The following is a 22973-nucleotide window of genomic DNA, read 5'->3' as shown; positions in this document are numbered from 1 at the left end:
TAAACAGCATCGTCTTTGTTCGTAAAAAGGAAGGTTTTCTTTTTTCGTATCGTTGTGTCAAAGATAAGAGGTCGTTTTCTTATCGTTATCAGGATTTTTACAAAACGATACGAATACACGCGTGTTTTACCTTGAAATAATAAAGTACGCATAGATTCGTTGTAATGAGATAAAGTTTATTAAAAGTCGGATTAGTCGTCACCACTTTGTACAAGTTTCTTGAACATAATAATCGCTCAAACGTAAACGCTCGAAGAACGCGTTCGCGTAATCGTAAACGCGAAGGGTCTTCGCTACTTCGGTTTAACGCAGATGCGACACATCCGACTCACGATTTTTATTTCTAACCAGGAATTTTACAAACTGCTTAAAAACTACCGGCTATACACCAGTATCAAGAGACACGGCAGTGTCTCACGCCAAGTTGTAATAACTGAGATAAAAAACCGATCGAACCAATCGGATTTGTAATGCAATTTTACTATTTAGTCTTCGCATTTCGGTGTTCAGTCTTTGCTTATAATACGAAGATACCGCGTTTGAGATATATGTGAAATTGAAAATCAAGATGGTCACATCTAGCGCTAGTCGGCAAAAAGGAACAAGAGTACAATAATATGCATTTTTACAAAATTCGCTGACACTAGAGAGATAAGATTCGATTATAATTGATAAACGGAACACATGTCTCGGAATTGATATGATGGTATCAGGAACACTTCAGAATCGGCATTTAGGAGACGCGGTGTCGTCGAACGACGAAGAAAAACGATGGAGCATCGATGAATCATACCACGTGCATTCCGAGCAGCCACTCATTCATATACTTATAATGATAATTAGTATTTATTATGATTATGATACAAATGTTACATGTTAATATCTTTATAGTAATCGGCAGTCTCTGTGCTGGTCTCTGTGACATCGCCGCCGCGTTAGGTAATCGTTTATTACGTTATAGAGAGCACTCGGAGCATCCCCGCTATTTTTTTTTTCCTCTTTCTTCCCTTTTTCTTTCTCCCTCGCACTTTTCTAGAACGTAATCGACAGATCAAACGGGGGCGTGTGTCGGCTCAGGTCCCTAAGTATCTCCTCCCTCCCTCTCCTTCTCCTCCTCCACCGTCAACTATTTACATAATTGCCTTGCGAAATCTCTCCGTATAACACGCTGCATTTATTCACGGAAGGAAAAGAAAAACGGAAAAACGTTTACGTTTGCTTTTGCTCCGAATTCTTATCTATCTTCGCGGCGTATCCGCCACACCGGCCTCGTGAAATTTTCATTCAAATTCGTTCGAAATGAAACGTGAGTCGTGATCGCACGTTTTTTTTTCTTTTGCAGTACAAAACGCGCTTACGTGATATTTCCGATGTACAGAAGGCTCGCAGTGAAATATCGCACAAAAGAAAGAAGCAAAGACGAAGCGAAAAGAAAAAACGAAAGGGAAACGAGTAATATATATAATACATTTGCGCGGCTGTGTTAATTATCAACAGCCGAGACATCCATTAACTCGCAATCCATTACTCGCGAGATACAATAAATGTGCCTCTCATACCTATCGAACATGTGATACTCGTATTACTATATTGTTCAATTCTTCTTACGTGGAGATATACTGTTACATACAGAATTTCGCACCGACTGGCTATTCGCGACTTTGTTCCCTCGTCGAAAGAAAAATTCAATTCTTTCTTTTCTGATCGTCCTACTGTTCTTTGTACAAGTTCGTTAACGTATTCTATTCTATCGATTAATCTTAACGAGATACTCAGTGAATTACGTTGTCCGTACAACCTTGAAACGAAACATATCGTGCAACAAAATGCAGATATATGAATTTCCCCCCCGTAACAGTTGCATCACAACTGTATGTATTTCACAAAGATACATACTACTTATTTGACGACTCTGTAAGACGCTGAGTATCGCGCTAAACTCGAATTTGCAAACCTACATTGCTATATCTGGGGTCTGCCCAAATTCTGAGAAACAGTGACAAGGCCCTGCTGGCTATTTCTCAGGTTTTGGTGAGTTCACCAAATTTAAGCATCCATGCTTCTTTCGATATTCGAATATCAGAACTGAGCTGTTTAGAGAAGGCAAAGTAACAAAGAATATATATTTTTTAGAAAGATCGAGCATGATTACGGAATGACGTAACAGGAATAAGTAAAATGCAATTTGGAGTAAACTGTATTCGCATTTAAATGCGATTCGCAGCAGCGAAGAGAATTGTGAATCACAATGAAAATGACCAGCTTAAGTGTGGTATTAATAAACGTATGAGAGTTTCAGAAAAACAAATGGATGACTGCTTTGATGGAAAAGAAAGATTCTTACAGTTGTGTGTACACTACTATCTACAAAAATTTCAATGTACTTTCTTTTTTTAATTTTAATATCCTCTTCGTATTATGCTCGTGTTGCAATAAATAGTATAAATTTTACATAGGCAGTTTTACATATGCTACTGTACAAGACGAAGTGCAAAAAGACTTATACTTTCCCCACTCCAATTGAAATATAAATTTATCGATGTAAATAAATCTACAGCGTTAGGCTCAAATGTAATTTTCATACAATAAATCTGACACTGAAAAGGAAATTTCGAAATATATCATTAGAATTTGAAAATAGCGTCACCACCCAGCAGTGACGTTTTCTTTTAAAATGACTTAATTTATTAATAAAATGTTTATCTCATAAACCAGGATAAATTAAAGCCGCTTATCATTATCCATTACGCTACATTTATTTCACAGGACCAGTCATTCCATCCTCGGATAAAAAAATCTAGTAATTTCTTTGGCAAATAAATCTCTTATGTCTCTGCCTGGATCGTAGTAGCATTGGGCTATAAATGCAGACAGAGTAATAAGGTCATTTTGATGAACGTTGGAAAAACTGGTCCTTTTCAAGACAATATCGAATTTACGCTTTTGTTAATCCTCCAATATTATGCTATCTGATATTGAGTTCCAGTCCTCTTATGCCCTTGACATATTGCGGTTAATAAAATTATCTACGAGTAACTAAATAATTCTCCTTCTCCACAGTGTTATCAATCTGATCGGGTTAAAACGTCAATTGTATTAATTAAATTAATTTCTCCGGAGCGTCAAATCAAGCATTAGATAGTATTTTCACTGTAAAAGTCTGTAAAAATTCATGGATGAAAATGAATGAAAATTTAAAGAACGAATATCAAATGTGAATCGCGGATAGACATAAGCTTTGGAAGATTGACAATGTACCCATTTTTTTTTCCATTCAAAGTCGTGATTTTTACAAATTATATTTTTACATACCGGAATGCACGTGGTGACATTCATTACATATCATTGCAATTTTATGGTTGCGAAATAAATACGATAATAATGAAAGCTTCTTATCAACTTTAGTGTCAGCTGGTATTCGTAAAAAGACGCATATCATCGGAGTAACGTATAGACAACGTGATTTTTAATGATAGATAAGTACAAGACATTTTTTGTGCTCAGTTTCTCCTGGAATATATCTACATATTCTGTCCTTGGGTTTCGTAAAGCGTATATGTGCGCGTTTATCTATAGCATAAGTAACGTTTAATAGAAAATGCGCGCATATGCGCTTTACGAAACCCGAGGCGTATTCGATACAATAAACTGCATTTCTCTTTTATTATAATGCTGTAGTAACGATTATTGCATATCAACAATATCATTATAACATAATGTTATGTCACGAAACATTTTCCCAAAGAAGGTTTTTACAGCACAAGTAGAATGTCTACATGTACCAGATATATCCATATTGTAATAAGCACAATAAGCATAATTTTATAATGCTTATTAAAACTCATATAAATATATGAGCAATATAGATAAATTATCAATAAAATTTCTACTGAATAATCAGAGATTATGACAAAAAATCACCTCTTACAATACCAATATTCTTCACACACTCAAAAATTGAAGATTTAAATAAGTTTAAATTGTATCCTCTTACGATTGACTTGAAATGGAGAGATGTAAAGAGAATACAAGCAATAACATCTACGTTAAATATCTAGTAGAGATCCTAATAGATCCTAAAAATTTTTTTTTCACAATTGCTACTTGGATATGCATATTGAATAGTTCTCGTCCAATACGCACAGTATGTATATCTGGATGGAATTGTAAAACGGTAAAACGCTTTATAAAAATGGAAAATTTCTTCATTGGCGCCAGTAACAATTATTATGCTATTGCTTCGTGATTTTGATAATGAAATTGAACGAACCTCTAGAATCCAAATGAATTTATATCCCCAACCAGACCTTTGCCTTATAAACCTCTTTGGATAAATGAGAGATAAAGTTGAATGAGAGATAAGTCCCGCGACGAAAGAGCGCGAGTACGTAACGAGCGAACTCTTATGTAATCACAGTAGGCGCGTCGCGACCAGTATGCTGACGAAGTTCGGTTAATTCTAACGCGATATTAATTAATGGTTTTAAGACCAGTTGTGCGTCTTTCACGAAAATAGCTGGATCATTCTCGTAACTATCGATATACATACGGATAGTGGCACCAGAACTTCCCGTTCCGGATAAGCGGAATATTATCCGGGAGCCATCCGCAAACAATATCCGTAATCCCTAATGCACAAAATATTGTAACTAGCTTGAAGATACGAGATTACTAATATTAATACGATCGTAGAGCGTACCTGTTTCGTAGCTTTGCTACCATCGACAGGATCCGTATAGGAGTAATTGTCCGCCTGCTTAACAACATACTCTTTACCTTCGCGCTGCAGCTTTCTGCCGATAAAATCTGGCTTCTGAATCAGGGCTTCGATACTCTGCATCACTTTATCCGCGCTCGCGGAATCGCAATTTTCATAATCGTACCTATATGATCAACAATACATCCATAAATTTAGAAGCGTTGAATCAAAAGAATTTAAATATGTATTCGAAAATAACAGACGAGTATGTTGTGCACCTAGTAAAGAAATTTCTTCCGTAAACTTTCCAGTGATCCAATAAAATATTTTCCACGGATTTTCCTCGTCCCGCAATTACATTGAGCCACGCCAGGCATGCCCAGATTCCATCTTTTTCGCGGATATGATCGGAACCGGTGCCGAAACTTTCCTCTCCGCATATCGACAGATCTCCAACATCCATAAGGTTTCCTATAAGTTATATTAAACAAGCATTGTAAAAAATTATAACTTTTAATACAATAAAAGTAAAAATTCTGCATACCAAAGTATTTCCATCCAGTAGGAACCTCGAAGAATTTTACCCCGTCTTTAGCGGCGACTCTATCAACAGCTGCAGCCGTTGGCATTGATCTAGCATATCCTTTAACGCCAGTCTTTTGAAAATACGGAATTAATTTTAGATTAGCAGCTAATACCGCTAAGGAATCGGAAGGCGTGACGAAAAAGGCTTTCTTGCCCAAGATCTGTAAGTGCGCAAGCACAATTTAACGAAACAATTTCCCATCTAGACCAATTTTCGATGGATTTTACTCACCATATTTCTGTCTCCGTCCCCATCGAAAGCTGCACCAAAGTCGTACGGTCCTTCCTTCATAGCATTCACTAAATCTTTGGCATAAGTTAAATTTGGATCGGGGTGTAAACCACCGAAATCTTCTAACGGCTTTATATTCACTAAGCATGTGTCATCGACGCCTAATTCGGTGCTAAATATTCGCTTCACGTACGGCCCCGTAACTGAAAATTATTGAGAGCTCCTATTACGATATGTCTGGGTAATAAAAGATGCCAAATACAAATTATATAATGCCTAACCTCCATTCATTGAGTTTATGAGAACCTTAAACGCTGGCTTATCCGCATTGCCCTGCAACAATTTTCTAATACTCGCAAAATCAAAAATCTCCTTCATAAGCTCCACATAATCGTTCACAGAATCAATTACATCGACGATAAATGGTCTGCCATCGACTTCAACACAGGTGCTCTGTACTTTATCAATATCGACACCAATGTCAGGAATAATTTTGTAAGATTGGAGCGTTTTGGTGAGCTCGTAGATTTTGTTCGTCACGTTGTCCGGAGCAGGGCCGCCGTTGTCGCAATTAAATTTAATGCCAAAGTCAGCATCGGGACCACCAGGATTGTGCGACGCAGTTAAGACAATCCCACCTTGCGTTTTATACTTTCGTATTATAGTCGACACCGCTGGCGTCGAGAGAATGCCATTTTGACCAACTATTAACTTCCCTACCTAAAAAAGAAAAATTTGTAACATATCTCCTTGATCTCTACATATCATAATCTTTCTTGCGGTAGCTTTTAAATTTATTATATCACGTAATATTAATTTAATAAACGCGGTCAAGTGGGTCAATTAAAAACTACCTGCGTTAATTATTTACTGGCAAAGCAAAAGTCATTGTTTCTGCTTTCTCACATGGTTGTCTGTAGATAATCTCTTACAAAAGAATTACCCAATTGCGTTACTTTTCTGAGTAAAAACGTCGATATTATCAAATGAATAATACACCACGTGTAAAGAATCATAGATCAGTCAACTTTCTGACATAAAATCTCAAGTATAAAACTATTAAACTCTAATTGCTGCCGTTAATCAAATTATTTCTCAGTCTCACAGTGTAACGGGTCTTCGTTTACGTCAATCTGTATGGTGGATCAATCAGCCTCACCCCGTTTGCCGCGGCGATCCGGATGATCTTCGCCACCGCCTCCCTCCCGTAAAACCGTCCGTCGCCGCCGACGACGAGAGTGCAGCCGGTCAGCTGATCGCCCAGGGCGTGCAGTATCGCCTGCACGAAGTTCTCCGTGTAGTGCTCCTGCTGGAAGACCTTGACGGCCTTCCGCAGGCCCGAGGTGCCCGGCTTCTGGCCCTCGTACACCCGGGTGCTCACCGTCAGGCTCGTCACCGGTGGTGTCGCGGTCATGCTCGCACGGTGGTGATTCCACGGGCGCGCTGCAACCGACAGAAAGGAGATAAAAAAAAAAACGATGAGACGAGGCGCCGAAGGTTGGTTGAGGTTAATCCGTTGGCCGCGACCGGCGAGGGAATAAACCGAACGAGGAGCGCGGAGCGTACAGTACACTCGCGACGGCCGCCCGATAACTGCCGGCGGCGGGCCGAACTCCGCCTGTCAATGACACGCAAGGGCACGGGCGCCCGGTCGGCGCCATCTTGGGAGATCGCGCGCGCCAGCCCGCCAGCTGTCGCGGCGGCGCGGGCAGCCTCGCGCGCACGTGCACCGCGCGTACGGTGCACGATCAAAACCACATGGGGCCAACGGAGCTGTCGTCCGTCGTGCTGGTGCCTCTGTCGTTGAACCTCGGCAGAAAGGGAGAAAAAGGACCGCCAAGGGTCGATTATACCGATAATCATTTTGATAATTAACTGTACATCGGTAACCATGGACAGCCCTACGACCGTCCGGATATTGCTAAGGTATTTATTTTTAAGTAATTTATTTTAATCGACAATCGACACCGGATATATCTCTTCTGATACTTCCTCGAACGAGTGGACCCGGTTTTGCGACCAGTTTTTGGATTCCTGAGTTTAACCCCTACAAGTTCTATTTGTTGTTTACTTTCTAAGACCGCGATATTGTTATTTCGTGCATTAAAATAACAGTCGAGTTTTTTGAAGAAAGCGGTTTGGTATTTTCGTTTCATGAATTGAGCCAGAAAATATAGTGTGAAATTAGTTAATAAACTGTTACAGAAATATTGTGCATAAAAACCTATTCTCAAACGATTGGGATAATGGCTGCGTTCTGCCGATACTCCGCTAGCCTAGCAATCGCGAGCAGTCGCTCGTTTCCTCTCCTTTTAATCCATTGGGTTTAGGAAGGAGAGGAAACGAGCGACTGCTCACGATTGCTAGGCTAGCGGAGTATCGGCAGAACGCAGCCATTGTGTTGAAGTAATTCCTTTTAGTGACACAAGTCGACACAAGTATCGTTCGGTCTTTGTTATTCATCGAATGCCAAGAAGGATAGAACGATGTTTGTGTCGACTTGTGTCACTAAAAGGAATTGGCCCTAAATTGTGTCTTCCTATAAAAGATAGATATTTCATCAAGTCAGATTTCTTCGGAGTGAATCATAATTCTTTCGATAGTAATCTCTATATTGCAAAAAAATGTATAAAAAAGATAGAAAAAATATAAAATTCTTGGCTAAGTAAAAACTTTTTTTTTAAACAATAATAAGCGAAACAGGACCAATATGAGTTTCACAATTAATTAGAGATGTCCTTTTCGGTCGGGCTGGCCATGATAACTATAATAATAATATTTGTGTGAATTTTTTACTTGTTTTAATTCAATAAACTGTGCGCGCCGATTACTTGTCAGTTTTAAAATACAGATTTTTGTTGGAACAGTAAATTCTCATACTTAAATCGATTTAACTTTTGATGCTAATAAGCATCCTATATTTAAATCACCGTGAAGAATTTATTGTGAAAAATATCCCCCAGATAGAATTCGAACCTCCCTACAATTCGTGACGGGAGTCTTTATCAATTCGATTGAGGCACACGTGGTGTTATTTATCGCGATAACCGGTAAATAAGGAGAATATCTTGTTTCAGGCGACATGTGAATAAACAATAATAAGTGAAATATAGAACTGATATAAATCTTACACTTTTAAGGAAGATGCTACTTTGGGGGGGGGGAAGTTTTTTTGCATAATAAGAGAAACAAAAAAAAACAAAGATTTTTCTTTATTCGATTTTAAATGAAAAATGAAATCCCTTTTCTCGACTGATTAAATTATCTTTATATTAATAAATATCATACTATCTATGTGTTAATTGATAGGAGCTATTTTTGAAAAGAGAATCGTGCTCGTACAATATGAAATTAATGTACCGTATATACGAAATTTACTCCAGTTTTCGAGTCGCGCACCAAGCTTCTTAAACCCGAATTTGCACAAACAGCAGATAGATCTCGCGAATGGATGGATAGGCAGAACGACGGCGACGAACGTTCGCATAATCGCCAATGCGTAATGACGCAGATAACAGTTTCATAGATAAATGACGCGTGGATTGACAACGCGGAAGCTAAACGGGAATAAGATAGGGATGGGCGCGTGACAATTTTTCGTCCGCAAATGTACCGCGCGAAAATACCATATGTGGCATTTACTACTCTCTCGTCGCGTTCGACAAAGCGGAAGACGAGACCGCGCAGACGAGATTCGCGCTGAACAATTCGCGTGACAGTTCGCCGTATCCGAGCTGAAATCAAGCCGTTTAAGAAGTCGATGGAAGTGATCACAGTGGGGGGAAAAAAATCAGAAATTTAACTCGCCTGTTTGACGTCAGCATACTTTACATTGCTTTGAATTGAGATAGCAGATGTACCGAGCGGGCGTCTTATTACATACGCGTCGCTAAGAGATAATAAGTGGATAGGGTCGCGCGAGTTCGACGTCTGACGTGGTATTAGTAAAGTAATAAAAGGAAGATTCTCAGCGTTCAACTGCTGCGAAAAGGAAGCCTGTATTTCGCGGGAGGATATTATTAACTTTTCATAATAAAAATCTCTTTCTGAAAGCTACCGCTTTTCCCTCCTGAGACTTTGATGGGGGGGGGTTTCCCGGGAAGCCCCGCGGAAAAAACGCGATTACGATTGACGGAAATTGAAATGGATGAGAGAGGTCATTCATGGGACTATTTCACATCATCGTTTAGAGAAGCGTGACAGGAGAATGATCAACGAAACGAGTACAATTATACGCTCGTAAACACTCGGACCAACTCGCGTCGATAAATTCTCGGATTATCTTGATGATAGACTGGTTTCTTCCTAGATTGCTGCAATTCTATATTTGTAACGCAAATAGAAGAAAAATAAACGTGCCATTTTCGCCCCCGAGAGGATCTAACAATAAGCTGAGGTCCGACTTCGTCGGGTATTGGAGGATGGCGAGATGGAGAGAGAGTCTCTCTCTCTCTCTCTCTCTCTCTCTCTCTCTCTCTCTCTCTCTCTCTCTCTCTCTCGCGGAAACCGCGGATGTCCTGGGGGAGGCCGCGAGGGTATCGGTGTCGAGAAAAGGGCGGAAGAAAGAGCGGAATCTCCGCGAAGTCACGCGATCGTCGCGACCGATCGGGTCGGCGTCGGCCAGCGGTTTTTAGCCGCGCTCGTCCGACGGACGCGCGCGGCACGATCGTGATCGTTGAAAAACACGCTGGCTGGAGGGAGGCGTGTTCAAGTCAAGGATACACTACCGCCAATACAAAGTCCGCGAGTTTATAAAACGGGGACGTACCTACTCCAAAACCCAGTTTTCCGGACGAGGGCGCACGATTGGTATAGCCGCGGTGGTCCCGCGGGAGCGAAGTGGTCCCACCCGATCCCCCGATCGCCGGTCGCGTACTCGTAACTCGTATATACGTCAAAATACGTCACGAGGCCGGACCAGGTCCGTTCGGTCGCGTTAGAGGGGAAAGAAAAAGAAGAAGAAGAAGCGGAGAAGAAGATAGTGAGTTGGTCATTCTTTTAGTTTCACGCGCGACGACGAATCAATGCCGCGCTGATACCGAATTATCGTTACCGCGCTTAAACTCGATAACTTTTCGCGCGATCCCGCCGGTCAATCGGTTAATTTGGACCGAAGGTCCAAAAGACGATACTTTTATCATCCCGATAAGACCGCGGTACGTGTCGGTTGGGAGCAGTTATTGAATCCGCTATCTGCCGCTCGCACCTCGTGGGGTGATACGCGTTCGGCGTATTTGACGTATTTCATAGCTTCACGTAAAAAAAAAAAAAAAGAAAAAAGAAGAAAGGAAAAAAGAAAAAAAAGGCGATGACGAGAGGAGATCTCATTGAGCATGATTATATAGCTTAATGCGACGTAGAACGCTCGTCGTTCACACTTCGTGCTTCCTAAAGCAAGTACTCGTAAGTATCCTTATCCTTCCGTGTGTCTCCGATCTCGATTCGCTGCTCCGAAAAGCCACCGCGTTCGAGGAGGCCATCAGGGTCTTGTGAACGGAAGAACAGACTTTCTTTCATTACAGCGATATCTTTTTTTTTTGTCAGCTTCAGAGACATTATGTATAAGTCGCGTATTTACCCAGGCAGCGACGACTCCTCGCTGACACGGGACAGCGGTTCCGAGAGCACGCCGTTACTCTCGTCGGAATCCCGCACGAGCCCGGAACCGGCGATATTCGGCGATTCGGAAACGAGCGACTTAGATCCGAGCCCAGCCGGCTGCTCTTTCATGTAAGATGTGGATGAGACGCATCTGCGAGATGTATCATATTATATATATTTCATATAATTAGTATAATTTTAATTAATAACGTAATTCATAACGTACGTAATCATATGATAAAGTGACATATACCAATCGTATATTATATATTAGTTGTAGAGAGTCATTCTACGTGGTTTTTTCTTATACATATCTCTCTTCTTACATATCTTACATATCTCCTATTTTCTATCAAGATACGGGAGCGTCGACACCGCCAGTTACAACACGATTCTAGCTCTACCGAAGAGGCCATTCTCTTCGACGCGGGATAGTGAATTATTCGTTTCCACAATGGCGAGTCCACTTTGCATAGTGAATCTCGACTACGAAAGAAATTACGAGTCGCACAACGTTGACTTGGTAAGAATAACAATTGTGCGTGTATGTGTATGCGTGTGTTCCTTTTCTTCAAAGAAATCTGCTGTAAAAATCAGCTTTTCGAGGAAAATGCGTTCAAAGTTTAGCAAATTTCACGCAACAGTTTTTTTATTCAATTTAGCATTGCACATTTGTTTTTATAATAAGCATAAAGTTCAATTTTTCCTTTCTTCTTTATTTCTTCACGAAAATAATATAAGATCCGTTTCTTTAAAGCTTGATTTCTACATCGATGTTAGAAATAACGACGTTGGATCAGTTTTAATGGAAAAAAAAAAAAAAATAGTTTGATATCAGAACTGCTAAAATCTAAAATCTTCCAAAAATTCGTCACGATAATAAATTCGAACGTAACAAAACGCAGTAAGAATATTAGTTTACATTCGTCTCGATGACCGGTAAATGCGCTAATGCTAATGTAAATCCGATTTCTTCATTTTTATGCATCACTTTCTTCATTTTATTTTCTTTTTTATCAGACGACGAACGGAAATTCCAACGCGAAGAAAGCGCACGAGATAGATTTTAATCCTGGATCCCTGCAGTTTCAACCCGATATCGTGCAGGCCGCCTGCAAGGATCTCGAACCGAAGCAGAATTCGCTGGTAACCATGTGAGTGTCTTCTGATAAGATAGCTAACTGAGTAATGTTATACGTGGTACGTGGTGAAACCAACGGGGAAAATTTTTCGAGTTTTTCGCTCACATATGGGCACAGTGCGCTCTTAATGGACGGCCCCTTAAAATCAATGAGTCACCGATCGATAACCTTGCCCTAAATACCCTTTCCCAAGCCGAGCGCATTCAACGGTGCACAGATTCAACAGATTACGGAAGAAATCATAGAATTTATCTATCGTTTGTGTCTGCCCTTTCCCCTTCCTCAGAGATTAAAACACCTGATTCTATAACTCTTAACGACAATTTTGTTATCGTTATGTATTGTCGTTGCGCAGTTCTCTTTACCTTATACCTGCGCAACGACAATACATAACGATAACAAAACCGTCATCAAGATTTACAGAATGGAGGTTACAGAAATCGTATAATCAAGCTTTGAATCATCGGCGCGTTCTTTCGTTGATCCGTTAGTTAATATACACCTTCCAATTACAAAATACACTGTTAAATATTAAATTAAATTTAAAAATCGACACCCTGAATTAAATAATGTTTCGTTATTTTTAACTGTCGTGTGTGTGTGTGTCGAAATTTATTATTTTAACACAAAACAGTATTATTTTAACTCTATTGGTTTAGTTGAATTATTAACGACATATTGAGGAGCAGTGGCGAATTATTATCTATAGGAATTATTAAAAATGACTGAAAATAAGTACAACTTACTACGAATTTAACAGTGTATGTATAATATTAATTTCTGCGAAAGTTGTATCATTATTAATACACAACTTTCCCAGAAATTAATATTACTAATTCCTGATCAATCTATCGAATCAATGGAACATTCAACGTTCAACAAATAACATCCGATGCATCCGATGCAGAGATATAATTTCTCCAGTAGCAAGTTTCAATGCTTATTCATCTCTCTGCATTTCGCGACGAAGCTTTATAGGAGAGACAACAGATTTCACGTGGGGTGCTCGCGCTGCTCGCGCCGATTCGAGGGGGAGATTTCACTTCCTCGCCCCCGTCTCGGCGTCGCGGCTGACTTTACAGCGGACGCCGCACACGGTGCACGCAAGGGGCAACAACGGGGTGACAAAGGGGCGGGCGGGGGGGGGAGACGAGGACGAGGGGTAGAGAAGTAAAAAAGCGGAGATCGATGGCGACGCGCTTAGCGTTATCAACGCCGCCGCGCCGGTGAAAAGTATACTTGTTTATAATTGTAATGTAAATGTTATTCAACGGCGGCGATGTTTTCGCGTCCCGTCGCGTCCTGTGGCTGGGCACGGGGTGAATCTTTGTCTTTCTCTCTCTCTCTCTCTCTCTCTCTCTCTCTCTCTCTCTCTCTCTCTCTCTCTCTCTCTCTCTGCTCTCGCACGCGTATCACGCGGTCTCGTTTATCTCCCGCTGATGGCTGATGGCAACCGGCCCGAAACTTGCATCAGCGCATCTCTGAATTGATTCTTCCTCGTCATCACGACCGATACCCTCGCAACGACGGCGGCGGCGGCAGCGCGCGCGGCGTTAGGGGGGGCGAGAAATCGTGTATCAAGTATCAACAACTATATTTCAGAGACGCTATCGCGCCCAAGTAATCTCGCGCGTCGCGCACCAAAAGGAGCGTTCGTTATTTAAAGATAAAACACGGCATGAGAATATAATAGTTGTTGCATATATATAAAACGATTGATTGACGGCGCTGGAAAATAACGCGGGGGATCTGAAAGAAAAACGATTAAACGTGGACTCGATCCGCGCGCGCCGGGTTTTTCTCTCGCGTCGTCGACCCCTCCACCCCCCCTCCCTTTCCCGCGCGGTGAAAATCACGGCTCACGGGAGAAATGCAACCGCGTCGCTTCTTTTTACAGCCGCAGATAAGAGGGAGACGATCGATGTCGTAACTGTTTTCTCTCAATTATCAGTTAAGTAACGTAAACAGATCTCGTGACGCGCTCGCGAAACCGGCGGCGGTCAATCGGCGGCGCTTCGCATAATCGAATTCGCGCGCGAGCGGCCGCTCGCGCACACACGCACACGGCGCGCCGTCGCGCCGTCGTCTACGTGCGACTGATATATAACCTAAATACGTGATCGTGCGTCCGACATCGCGCGCGGCTCGGCGACGCCGACGACGACCGACGACGCGCCCTTAAACGGAGCGAGCGTAAGGAGACGACGTTTTTTTTGACAGACTCACCGTCGTAGCCGCGACGACCTCGCGGACCTGCCCGTGGACGGGACGATCGTCGTGCATCGCGTCCTCCTGAGACGCCGACTCACGCCGACGAAGAGCCTCCTCCTCGCGCGCGACTGCCAACTCGCGGCTTCCCGTTCCCGCGTCAGGAAAACGAGCGAGACCCGGCCCGCGCGGCCGTCCGCTCCACTCCCGACGCGTTAACGCGTTTCGCGCCCGGTCCTTAAACCTCGCGGCCGAGATTAGATTAGAGACGCCGGGGGACCGGGGACCGGGGACCACCGCGGCCGCGCTCGTTTCCGAGACGCGGGAACGAAGGTGCGCGAGAGAATCCGCGCCGGAGCGTCTGGAGCGCGGCGCGACGAGTGACGGGACGCGGGACGCCCGAAGGGGTTACCGCTCTGTCTGTTGCCCGGGCAACAGACGACCGCCCCGAGAAGGTGAATGCCCTTAGCCGGCAACCCGCCGCCCGTCGCCGCCGTACCGTTGCCGCCGGATGGGCGCGCGCACCGGAGCTGCGCTCCTCGCGGGCAATGGGGCAATCGCGATCGTCGTCGCGATATTCGATTATTCGCGACGCGGCGGATCAGGGATTTTCAGATTTCGGCGTCGACGATATGCTTGCAGTTAGAATCGGGCCTGGAATTAAATTAAATTTTTCTTAGATGTTAAATACCTTTTTGTCTGCTATCACGCGCGATCTATATGATTTTTGTAACGTAAATTTCATGATACAAAGGCTGCGGTCCACTTGACGCTACAAATGCTTTGGTGTTCTTCTTCTCCTTCTTTCTTCATTGAACGAAAAGAGAAGAGGAATGCTTCGAAGCATTTTACCCGTTCACGTGTATGTACGGTGCGATTTTATATTATACTTGATATAAACGATATAAGAAAGTCAAAGGACTAAATATGGGCAATATATATATGTACAATGAGCGTTTGCTTATTTTATTTTAATCCTTACCTTGCGGCTTAGAGGATGACTCCTGATTTATACATATATATATTTTACACTTTCCTTTCTATTTCTATTTTACATTTCCATAAAGCAAAACGGAGCTAATTTAAGTAAGGTCTAAAATCTGTGTCTATACTAAACAAAACAGAACAAAATTAATATCATAAAATAGAATTCACAAATGAGTTTACTTTATTTATACCGATATAAAGTTTGTAGATCGTGCACGATAGCATAGAATTGTATATGATATCTAGAACGTGTTTAAATAGAACATTTTTGTTCTCGTTTATTCCTCAACTTTTTCTGGCTTTGTTTGCGATAAGATGTGACCTGTTTTCTGAAAAAGATAAGCGGAAGGAAAGAACGGAAACTTTAAAGATGACGCGGCAAAACTTAGCTTAGAGATATAAAAATGCAACGAGCATTATAATCGTTACTTACTTCCGACGGGTCTAAAATTAATATCCCGTGTGTCTCCGTACGAGAGAGCCGGCGCCTATATTTTCGATGAACGATGAAATTGGGTCTCTGTCCGGCTCGCTCCGGACGGGTAAACAGAAAAATTAGAACGAGAAGGGAGACAGAGATAGAGTTTGTGAAATCGGACGTTTGCCCACGTTCGAAAGTGCGCACGTCCGAAAATAGTCTCCGAAAGTAAGCGCGCTTATCTCTAGCGGTCGCGAAAGAGGCGCATAATTACTAATTATACGCACGCATAATTACACACGTGATTCCGCCAAGTGGCCTTTACAATGACATCGCGCATCAAGTTCAGCAATATAGAATAAAGATACACGCAATTGCCCTTGATCCACATGCCGTGTAGTATATACGGCTGCTTATGATACGACCATGGGATTCGTATTAGATAACCGTGGTGATAGAAACACGATGATAATGCGCACAACCGAGTCTTTTCTTCGGAAGACAGATAGGGGGAGGGGGAGGGTATCTTTTTACGAGTCCGAACGCGATGTGCGAAGTGTCGATTATCGGAGAAATGTTTGCGTACACGAACGTAACGTAATGTTACACATTATTCAAGAGGAAATTGCTGATAAGCTGTATATAGAGGATATCCGAGCTGACACTCGCATATTTATTATAAATAGATTAGAAGTTTTTCTCGACGACCTCGATCGCCGCTTTTCTTCTCTGACATTTCGTAAATTCGAGAACCAGAATTATGAAATAGATATTCAACGTGGAATTACGTATATCATACATACATATATATATATATATATATATACGCATATATATAATTTTATGTATATAATTTCACGTTAAATTTTTTATACGTCCGATTCTTGAATAAAAATTGCATTAGAATCGATCTGTCGAAAAATACATAATCTCCTGTAAGATTATCATTTTTTTTTTCTACGAGAATATTACTTATTTAATTCATTCTTATATTTTAGATTTTCGATATGGAATACAATACTGGGATCGTCGTTACTAACGATGCCATGGGGAATTACGATGGCCGGATTCTTTCCTGGAATCATCCTCAATCTGCTGATGAGCGGTTTGTGCCTGTACACCGCTTACCGTCTCGTAGCCGCACACGCTTATCAAGGTAAAAGAATCTTCCATCGCAAAATTTCTATCGCAACGTGCGACGTAATTAATAACACTGCGATGAATTACATATAGGTGGTGGAGCGAATGTAGAAGTCTTAGACTTGTGTCGGATATACATCGGCAAATGGGCGGAACAAATCGCTAGAATCTTTAGTATTGCCGTACTGTTGGGCGCAACCATAGCTTACTGGATATTGATGGCCAACTTCCTGTACAATAGCGTCAATTTTATTTATGGTAAATATTTTTGTTCCAAACAAGACGCAAACAAAGATCCTTGAGGAATTATCTTGGAATACGGTATTCATTTTCCAGATAGCACAGCTGGCTGGTCGACATATTCTGCATCTGCGAACATTTCGTATAAAGAAGGTACATATACATGTAATAAGTACAAAATCTTAACTTATTCCAAACGCAAACAAAATCCTTGTGGAATCATCTTGGAACACGGATAACGGTTATTCATTTTCCAGGTAACATAGCTGGCTGGCCGACATACTCTGAGAACATTTCGCATAAAGAAGGTACATATACATATATATAAATACAAAATCTTAACTCATTCCTCAAGAATAACGTGTTTCCAGTTTGGTTTTATCGCTTGGATTACAGTTTTGTGCCCGAAAGAGATCCGAGACAATAGCACCATTCTGACTCGCGAGAAAACGTTTGATACGCTGGGACCAGCCTGGGATTTGCACAATACGGTGCCTGTGTTTCTGGCTCTGCTGATATTTCCCCTTTTAAATTTTAATAGCACGACATTTTTCACGAAATTTAACTCTCTCGGTGAGTATACATATACGTTAGTCACCTTTATATTTAATATACCACATTCGAATGTTCTCTTAATAATATCTTATCGTGCAACTCTAATTAAAAATCTGTCGTTATGAGATATAAGCTTTTAATATAATCTTACAGGAACGGTGTCGGTCATGTATCTAGTTGTTTTCGTTGTGATAAAATCAGCATCGTGGGGCGTCAACATGGACCAAGCCGAATGGGCAATAAGTTGGGTAATACGGCCCACATTTCCGGCGCTTACCGGAATGCTAGCAATGTCGTTCTTCATCCACAACATTGTAGTCAACATAATGCATAACAATCGCGATCAAGAAAAGAATGTTGGTTCCTTTAAATTGCATTTTTTTTTACTCCATTTGGGGACCGCTTGTGGAGATTAAAGATGAAAAACGATTTTATTTTTAGGGGAGGGATTTAACCATAGCCTATCTCCTCGTCACGTTAACTTATATCATCGTTGGGGTATCGTTTTTCATGTGTTTCCCACTGCCTAAATCGTGCATAGAAGATGTAAGTACGCACAATATTTTTCTGCGGAAACGATAAAATATTTTAATATGACGTGATATGTATAAAAATTTCTCTATTTTCTAAACTGTGGATCTTGTTTCATTTCAGAATCTACTGAATAATTTTCAAAAATGGGATGGCCTCACGCTAGGTGCTCGTATACTGCTACTTTTCCAATTGGTGACTGTCTATCCTTTGCTCGCGTACATGCTACGTATCCAGTTACTTTCGTGGATATACAAAGGAGCGTCTAACAGAGCCTTAGTGCTCTTCGTTAATCTCATATTGGTTTCTATATGTATTATCTTCGCGACATTTGTACCTTACATCGGGACCATTGTCAGGTATACCGGCGCTTTAAGTGGACTTATCTATGTTTTCACTTTCCCGTGTTTACTGCATTTGTCCATTTTGAAAAAGGAAGGAAAGCTAGGTGTGTGTTCGGTATTATTCCACTTAGCAATACCGGTTATCGGATTTTTAAATCTCATGGCTCAGTTCTTCATCATAGATCGTTGAGCACATTGTTTTAAATATTATAGACTGTGCGACTATACATTTATATTTGATATTAATTATTTATGAATGCAATTGTGTATATCACTATGAACTTTAAGAAAATTCTATAGTGTTCGAAAATTATACTAAAAATAGGTAGATTTAAATAGGTAAAGAAGCGTTGGGCACAAAATACAGTTTTTATTGCATTTGAGCAGTTTATTATAACAGAAATTCATAAGTTGAATTGAAAAATGTATTAAAGTTCAAGATAGCACAATATAAATTATGTTATTAAGTCAGCTGTTTTAAAACGTAATAAATAACACATAATTTATTTAATTTTAATCTAAGAAAGATAGATTTATTTTCTTACTGCGAATATATATAAAGACCATCAATGTCGACTCTACTTTACGTACTTCAATAAACGCATGTAGTATTAAATGTACAATTATTTTTATATTTCTTAGCATAATTTATTCGATCTAAATATGTATCCTCGTTACCTCAAATTCATCTCTGAGGTATTTTGTAAACCCAAACGGTGTCAACTCCACGTCCAATCGTCACAACGGGACGCGTATTAGGAAGAGGAAATCTGCATGCGATTACGAGAGAATCTCTACGCAACTCCGTATTGAACTTCTTTTCGATATCTCCCATCTGTAAAAGACTTTTTGTTTTCTCTCTCAGAGTGTCACGACAAATACATTGATAACAGAACTTACCATTTGATCTACACCAAATATAACGACGTTGTCATAGTTTCCTAGATGATGTTTCCATAAATCCTGCTTAAGAAACGCAGTCTCGCTCGACAGACCGTTGATCAGCGCCTGAAGCCTCGAATACCATACCAGCCAGGTATTTAACTCGATACCGTGGGCCTTAAAGCCACGCTTTGCTGCCGCGAGAACCTATTTGCAATTGAACTATCTCAATCGCCGTCGTCGGTAGGGTGGAAAAATTTGTCCCCGCCCGCGAATCTGTTTTGCATTCACGGCGTGAAAACAAAAATGTTTTCCTCGCGTGAATCCGTCACCTCGCGATTATCCATATACTCACAATACGTCCGTCGCCGCTGCCGAGATCGATCAGGGAGCCGGAGCGGCCGTTCAACGCTCGAATAACATTCTTTATTTGTTGACGCGTGGCCGGCACGTACGGCAAACATATCTTGCGAAACGCAGGACTCAGAAATGGGAAACACACGACGCTGATCGCTGTCGCAATCCCGCCTGGCGGCAAAAGAAAACCAGCTTGTTGTTAACGTCTCGGCGATCAATATATTAATTTCAATAATAAAAACAATATCAATATGTACCAACGAACCTGTAGCTGCAATGAAGAATAAGCCGATCTTCGACGACTTTCGTGTCTCGATAGGAAGCTCCATTTCGGTCAGCCTCACCGTAATGTAGCTCTCTTTTTACATCACGAGACATTTAGACTTGAAGGCGCTCTATAAAATGCCAAACGTGACAGGCTCTACGTTGCGACACTCGAAACTTCACGTTTCCCAGACAATCGTCTGCCTCTTGCACCTTGCGCGTCGTCCTCGTCCCACGGGGGCCACGGGCACACGGGTGGGTTGGTGGGTTTCCACGTGCTAAACAGAAATCGTAACTAACCTGACCCGCGCCAACCATGCTTGCGTTGAGCAATATAGGTTATCGCGCCAGATACGCGAGTTTTCACTTGCGCGATACACACCGCGCTGAATATTTTTAATCTATTTGCGCGCAGAGAACGACGCGGGTGTTCAAGCGCATTTTTCCCATAGCAGAAACATTCTCATCCGTACACCTGTTGGACGCGTTCCGGACGGCATGGCGAGGAGTTTGAGCGCAAAAATCGGCCCGTCGATCCTGAACGCCGACCTGGCGCAGCTTCACGAAGAGTCGCAAAAGTTGCTGGACAATGGTGCGGACTACTTGCACTTGGACGTGATGGACGGTCACTTTGTTCCCAACCTTACGTTCGGCCATCCGATTGTGAAATGTCTTCGCGGCAAAATAAAGGATGCCTTTTTCGAGACGCATATGATGGTGTCCAAGCCGGAGCAGGTACGAACGCAATCGTTTTCCGGCGGACGAGAGAGAATTTTTACATTTATAATTAAATTAACACGTTAATTGAAATAAATAAATAATTACAGTGGATCGAGCCCATGGCCGACGCCGGTGTAGATCAGTATACGTTCCACGTGGAGCCGGTGGAGGATGTTCCTCTAGTTTGCAGGAAAGTGAGGGAAGCGGGAATGAAGGTGGGCACTTGCTGACAAAAATTAATACCGGCTAAACTTTTGATTGACGATATGAATTTTTAAAAAACAGGTTGGCATGGCACTCAAGCCAGGAACACCCGTGGACGTGGTGACGGACTACGCGGACCTGGCGGACATGATCCTAGTGATGACCGTGGAGCCCGGTTTCGGTGGGCAAAAGTTCATGGAGCCGATGTTGAAGAAAGTGGCGTGGTTAAGGGAGAATTATCCTGGATTGGACATCGAAGTCGACGGCGGGGTTGGACCAGCCACAATCGAAGCTTGTGCAAAGGTATAACTTGGCAAATATTACCGCAACGTATAAATTCTGTTAAAAATCTGGTTCGTGCAAAGATAAGTTATCAATCGTTTTTCACGTTGACGTTACTTTTCAGGCTGGTGCCAATATGATCGTATCTGGCACGGCTGTCATAGGTTCTGCCGATCAAGCCAAAGTAATGACGACTCTCAGAGACACGGTAAATTGTTATTTGGACCACGATCGTTCAACGTAGCGACGACAACTGAGGATATTGCAAACACACGAAGCATTCCTGAGATAAACTCTCGCGATAGAAACATTTTATATATATATACAATATACACAAAAATATATATGTACAAAGATCTGTATTTTTGATACAGTGATGGTCGACGTGATAAAATTCAACGTGACTTTAGAGGAAACATGACGTATTTAGCTAATTTTCACCAATCGCAATGCCGCTATTTTTTCAATGATTCGTTAGCGATTTCTCTTTCGCCACTAATTTAGTCCTCAATTCGGCTAGAGTCAGGAGAATAGCTTCTTCCGTTCTAATGGTTCGCGATCCTTGCTGCGGGCACACGTTGACGTATTTATGAAAGACCAGCGACGGATCGTCAACATTTAAATGCGGATCCACGTCGACGGCGGCTTCCAGCCCGGCGAGGCCTCCGAATACCACGAGACAGTGGCGATACTCCAAGCTCTTTGCTCCTATCTCGTCGATCGACGTTCCCTTATCGGACGTTCCGATCGTCAGGTCGTATCCTTCCCCGTACTGACAATTTGTCAGCACCTCTGTCAGATTCTTCGCCAGTTTGACATTGTAGCCCCAGTAGACGCCGGTTTCTGCGCGTGGCACGTTAGGCGGCACAACGATACCCCTCAGTTTCTTCCGGTTCGGCTGCTCCGGCGGTATCCTCACCGTCACCCTCAGCCCCGGCTTCAGCACCTTGTCCACGTGAATCTCGTTCAACAGTCCCACGTTCACCTGGGAGCCCCTGCCGACCTTTATGGGCTTATTGGTGACTATACCCTCCCGATAGAGGAACTCGTCCTCCTGTCGCAGATGATGCGGCGCGTCCAGCGGGTTCAGCAAGCCCGCGTACTGCAGATCCTTGTGGAGCGGAAAGAAGTACTTTCTCAGGTACTGCGGGCACTCGAGGTACTGCAGTATCCTGGCCAGCTGCAGACAACCGAGCCTGGCTTCGCCCAGCGCGTCGTCCTTCCTGATCTTCCGCTTCTCGTCCTCCGTGATCTCGCCCTTGTCGTCGAACACCACGATCTCGTCCACCTGGTAGATGCACGCGGCGCGCGCGATCTGTCCCGCCAGGTAGGTGCGCAGCTCCGGGGATTGCGCGTTGTCGAGGATCGACCCGGGTACCGCCACGGTGACGGTGCGGAGGTCCCTCTGCTCGTATCTCGCACCACCTTCCGCCTGCTCCTGCGCCTCGTTCTTCGACACCTTCTCGAGTTCGTCCTTCTTCGCCTTCTTCGTCAATTTCTCCTCCCTCCACTGTTTCCGTAGTTCCTTCCGTTTACGGTTGTACTCTCTCCAGTTTTTCACCTCGGGCTTCGCCGCCGACAT

General features: G+C 42.4%; 5 protein-coding genes across 13 annotated transcripts; 2 read left to right on the top strand and 3 right to left on the bottom strand.

Moving 5' to 3' along the window:
- Positions 1-155: 155 nt before the first annotated feature.
- Positions 156-14796, bottom strand: Pgm1 (phosphoglucose mutase 1). 2 transcript variants are annotated; one of them, XM_077403275.1, is made up of 8 exons: positions 14486-14796; positions 6676-6959; positions 5798-6236; positions 5517-5719; positions 5244-5445; positions 4978-5170; positions 4700-4883; positions 156-4628 (listed from the first exon to the last, which is right to left on the bottom strand). In XM_077403275.1, exons 2-8 carry the CDS (start codon positions 6928-6930, stop codon positions 4404-4406), a joined length of 1701 nt encoding a protein of 566 aa, XP_077259401.1. In that variant the 5' UTR covers positions 6931-6959; positions 14486-14796; the 3' UTR covers positions 156-4403. The 2 variants fall into 2 exon arrangements, with proteins under 2 accessions (XP_077259401.1, XP_077259400.1); XM_077403274.1 differs by lacking the exon at positions 14486-14796 and adding an exon at positions 8877-9219.
- LOC143895855 (neutral amino acid transporter 9) lies at positions 6982-19070 on the top strand. Of its 6 annotated transcripts, none has more exons than XM_077403280.1 (12): positions 6982-7442; positions 11099-11246; positions 11475-11640; positions 12138-12271; positions 16871-17028; positions 17106-17270; positions 17349-17405; positions 17510-17560; positions 17649-17825; positions 17961-18163; positions 18249-18353; positions 18462-19070. In XM_077403280.1, the coding sequence occupies exons 3-12, from the start codon at positions 11572-11574 to the stop codon at positions 18870-18872; spliced, it is 1530 nt and encodes a 509-aa protein (XP_077259406.1). In that variant the 5' UTR covers positions 6982-7442; positions 11099-11246; positions 11475-11571; the 3' UTR covers positions 18873-19070. The 6 variants fall into 6 exon arrangements, with proteins under 6 accessions (XP_077259406.1, XP_077259402.1, XP_077259404.1 ...); XM_077403276.1 differs by having other exon boundaries at positions 11061-11246; XM_077403278.1 differs by lacking the exon at positions 6982-7442 and adding an exon at positions 10293-10497 and having other exon boundaries at positions 11061-11246.
- Positions 19033-20706, bottom strand: LOC143895864 (ATP synthase subunit C lysine N-methyltransferase). Of its 3 annotated transcripts, none has more exons than XM_077403292.1 (5): positions 20568-20706; positions 20179-20463; positions 19920-20092; positions 19583-19771; positions 19033-19517 (listed from the first exon to the last, which is right to left on the bottom strand). In XM_077403292.1, the coding sequence occupies exons 2-5, from the start codon at positions 20297-20299 to the stop codon at positions 19368-19370; spliced, it is 633 nt and encodes a 210-aa protein (XP_077259418.1). In that variant the 5' UTR covers positions 20300-20463; positions 20568-20706; the 3' UTR covers positions 19033-19367. The 3 variants fall into 3 exon arrangements, with proteins under 3 accessions (XP_077259418.1, XP_077259419.1, XP_077259420.1); XM_077403293.1 differs by having other exon boundaries at positions 20187-20463; XM_077403294.1 differs by having other exon boundaries at positions 19390-19527.
- On the top strand, positions 20684-21777 carry Rpe (ribulose-phosphate 3-epimerase). The gene is made up of 4 exons (XM_077403291.1): positions 20684-20920; positions 21013-21120; positions 21191-21412; positions 21516-21777. Exons 1-4 carry the CDS (start codon positions 20684-20686, stop codon positions 21633-21635), a joined length of 687 nt encoding a protein of 228 aa, XP_077259417.1. The 3' UTR covers positions 21636-21777.
- Positions 21734-22973, bottom strand: LOC143895859 (28S rRNA (uridine-N(3))-methyltransferase). Its single transcript, XM_077403285.1, has one exon. It carries the CDS (start codon positions 22971-22973, stop codon positions 21855-21857), a length of 1119 nt encoding a protein of 372 aa, XP_077259411.1. The 3' UTR covers positions 21734-21854.

Source organism: Temnothorax americanus, unplaced genomic scaffold (assembly GCF_048541705.1).
Source record: "Temnothorax americanus isolate GAGA-0224 unplaced genomic scaffold, ASM4854170v1 Scaffold17, whole genome shotgun sequence".
In the NCBI taxonomy this organism is placed as follows: Eukaryota; Metazoa; Arthropoda; class Insecta; order Hymenoptera; family Formicidae; genus Temnothorax; species Temnothorax americanus.
This window is presented reverse-complemented; position numbering and strand designations above follow the sequence as displayed.

Excerpts from the sequence above, each read along its gene's own strand:
- LOC143895855 (XM_077403276.1), top strand. The coding sequence starts at position 7,408 with ATGGACAGCCCTACGACCGTCCGGATATTGCTAAG. Across the intron at positions 18,164-18,248 it reads ATCGCGATCAAGAAAAGAAT|GGGAGGGATTTAACCATAGC; the intron begins GTTGGTTCCTTT and ends TTTTATTTTTAG. Across the intron at positions 18,354-18,461 it reads CTAAATCGTGCATAGAAGAT|AATCTACTGAATAATTTTCA; the intron begins GTAAGTACGCAC and ends GTTTCATTTCAG.
- Pgm1 (XM_077403274.1), bottom strand. The coding sequence starts at position 9,003 with ATGCGAACGTTCGTCGCCGTCGTTCTGCCTATCCATCCATTCGCGAGA. Across the intron at positions 6,237-6,675 it reads GGATCGCCGCGGCAAACGGG|GTAGGGAAGTTAATAGTTGG; the intron begins GTGAGGCTGATT and ends TTTCTTTTTTAG. Across the intron at positions 4,629-4,699 it reads GTAGCAAAGCTACGAAACAG|GGATTACGGATATTGTTTGC; the intron begins GTACGCTCTACG and ends TTTGTGCATTAG.
- LOC143895864 (XM_077403292.1), bottom strand. The coding sequence starts at position 20,299 with ATGTCTCGTGATGTAAAAAGAGAGCTACATTACGGTGAGGCTGACCGA. Across the intron at positions 19,772-19,919 it reads GCAGCGGCGACGGACGTATT|GTTCTCGCGGCAGCAAAGCG; the intron begins GTGAGTATATGG and ends AATTGCAAATAG. Across the intron at positions 19,518-19,582 it reads TATTTGGTGTAGATCAAATG|ATGGGAGATATCGAAAAGAA; the intron begins GTAAGTTCTGTT and ends AGTCTTTTACAG.
- Rpe (XM_077403291.1), top strand. The coding sequence starts at position 20,684 with ATGGCGAGGAGTTTGAGCGCAAAAATCGGCCCGTCGATCCTGAACGCC. Across the intron at positions 20,921-21,012 it reads TGGTGTCCAAGCCGGAGCAG|TGGATCGAGCCCATGGCCGA; the intron begins GTACGAACGCAA and ends AAATAATTACAG. Across the intron at positions 21,121-21,190 it reads TGAGGGAAGCGGGAATGAAG|GTTGGCATGGCACTCAAGCC; the intron begins GTGGGCACTTGC and ends TTTAAAAAACAG.
- LOC143895859 (XM_077403285.1), bottom strand. The coding sequence starts at position 22,973 with ATGTCGGCGGCGAAGCCCGAGGTGAAAAACTGGAGAGAGTACAACCGT.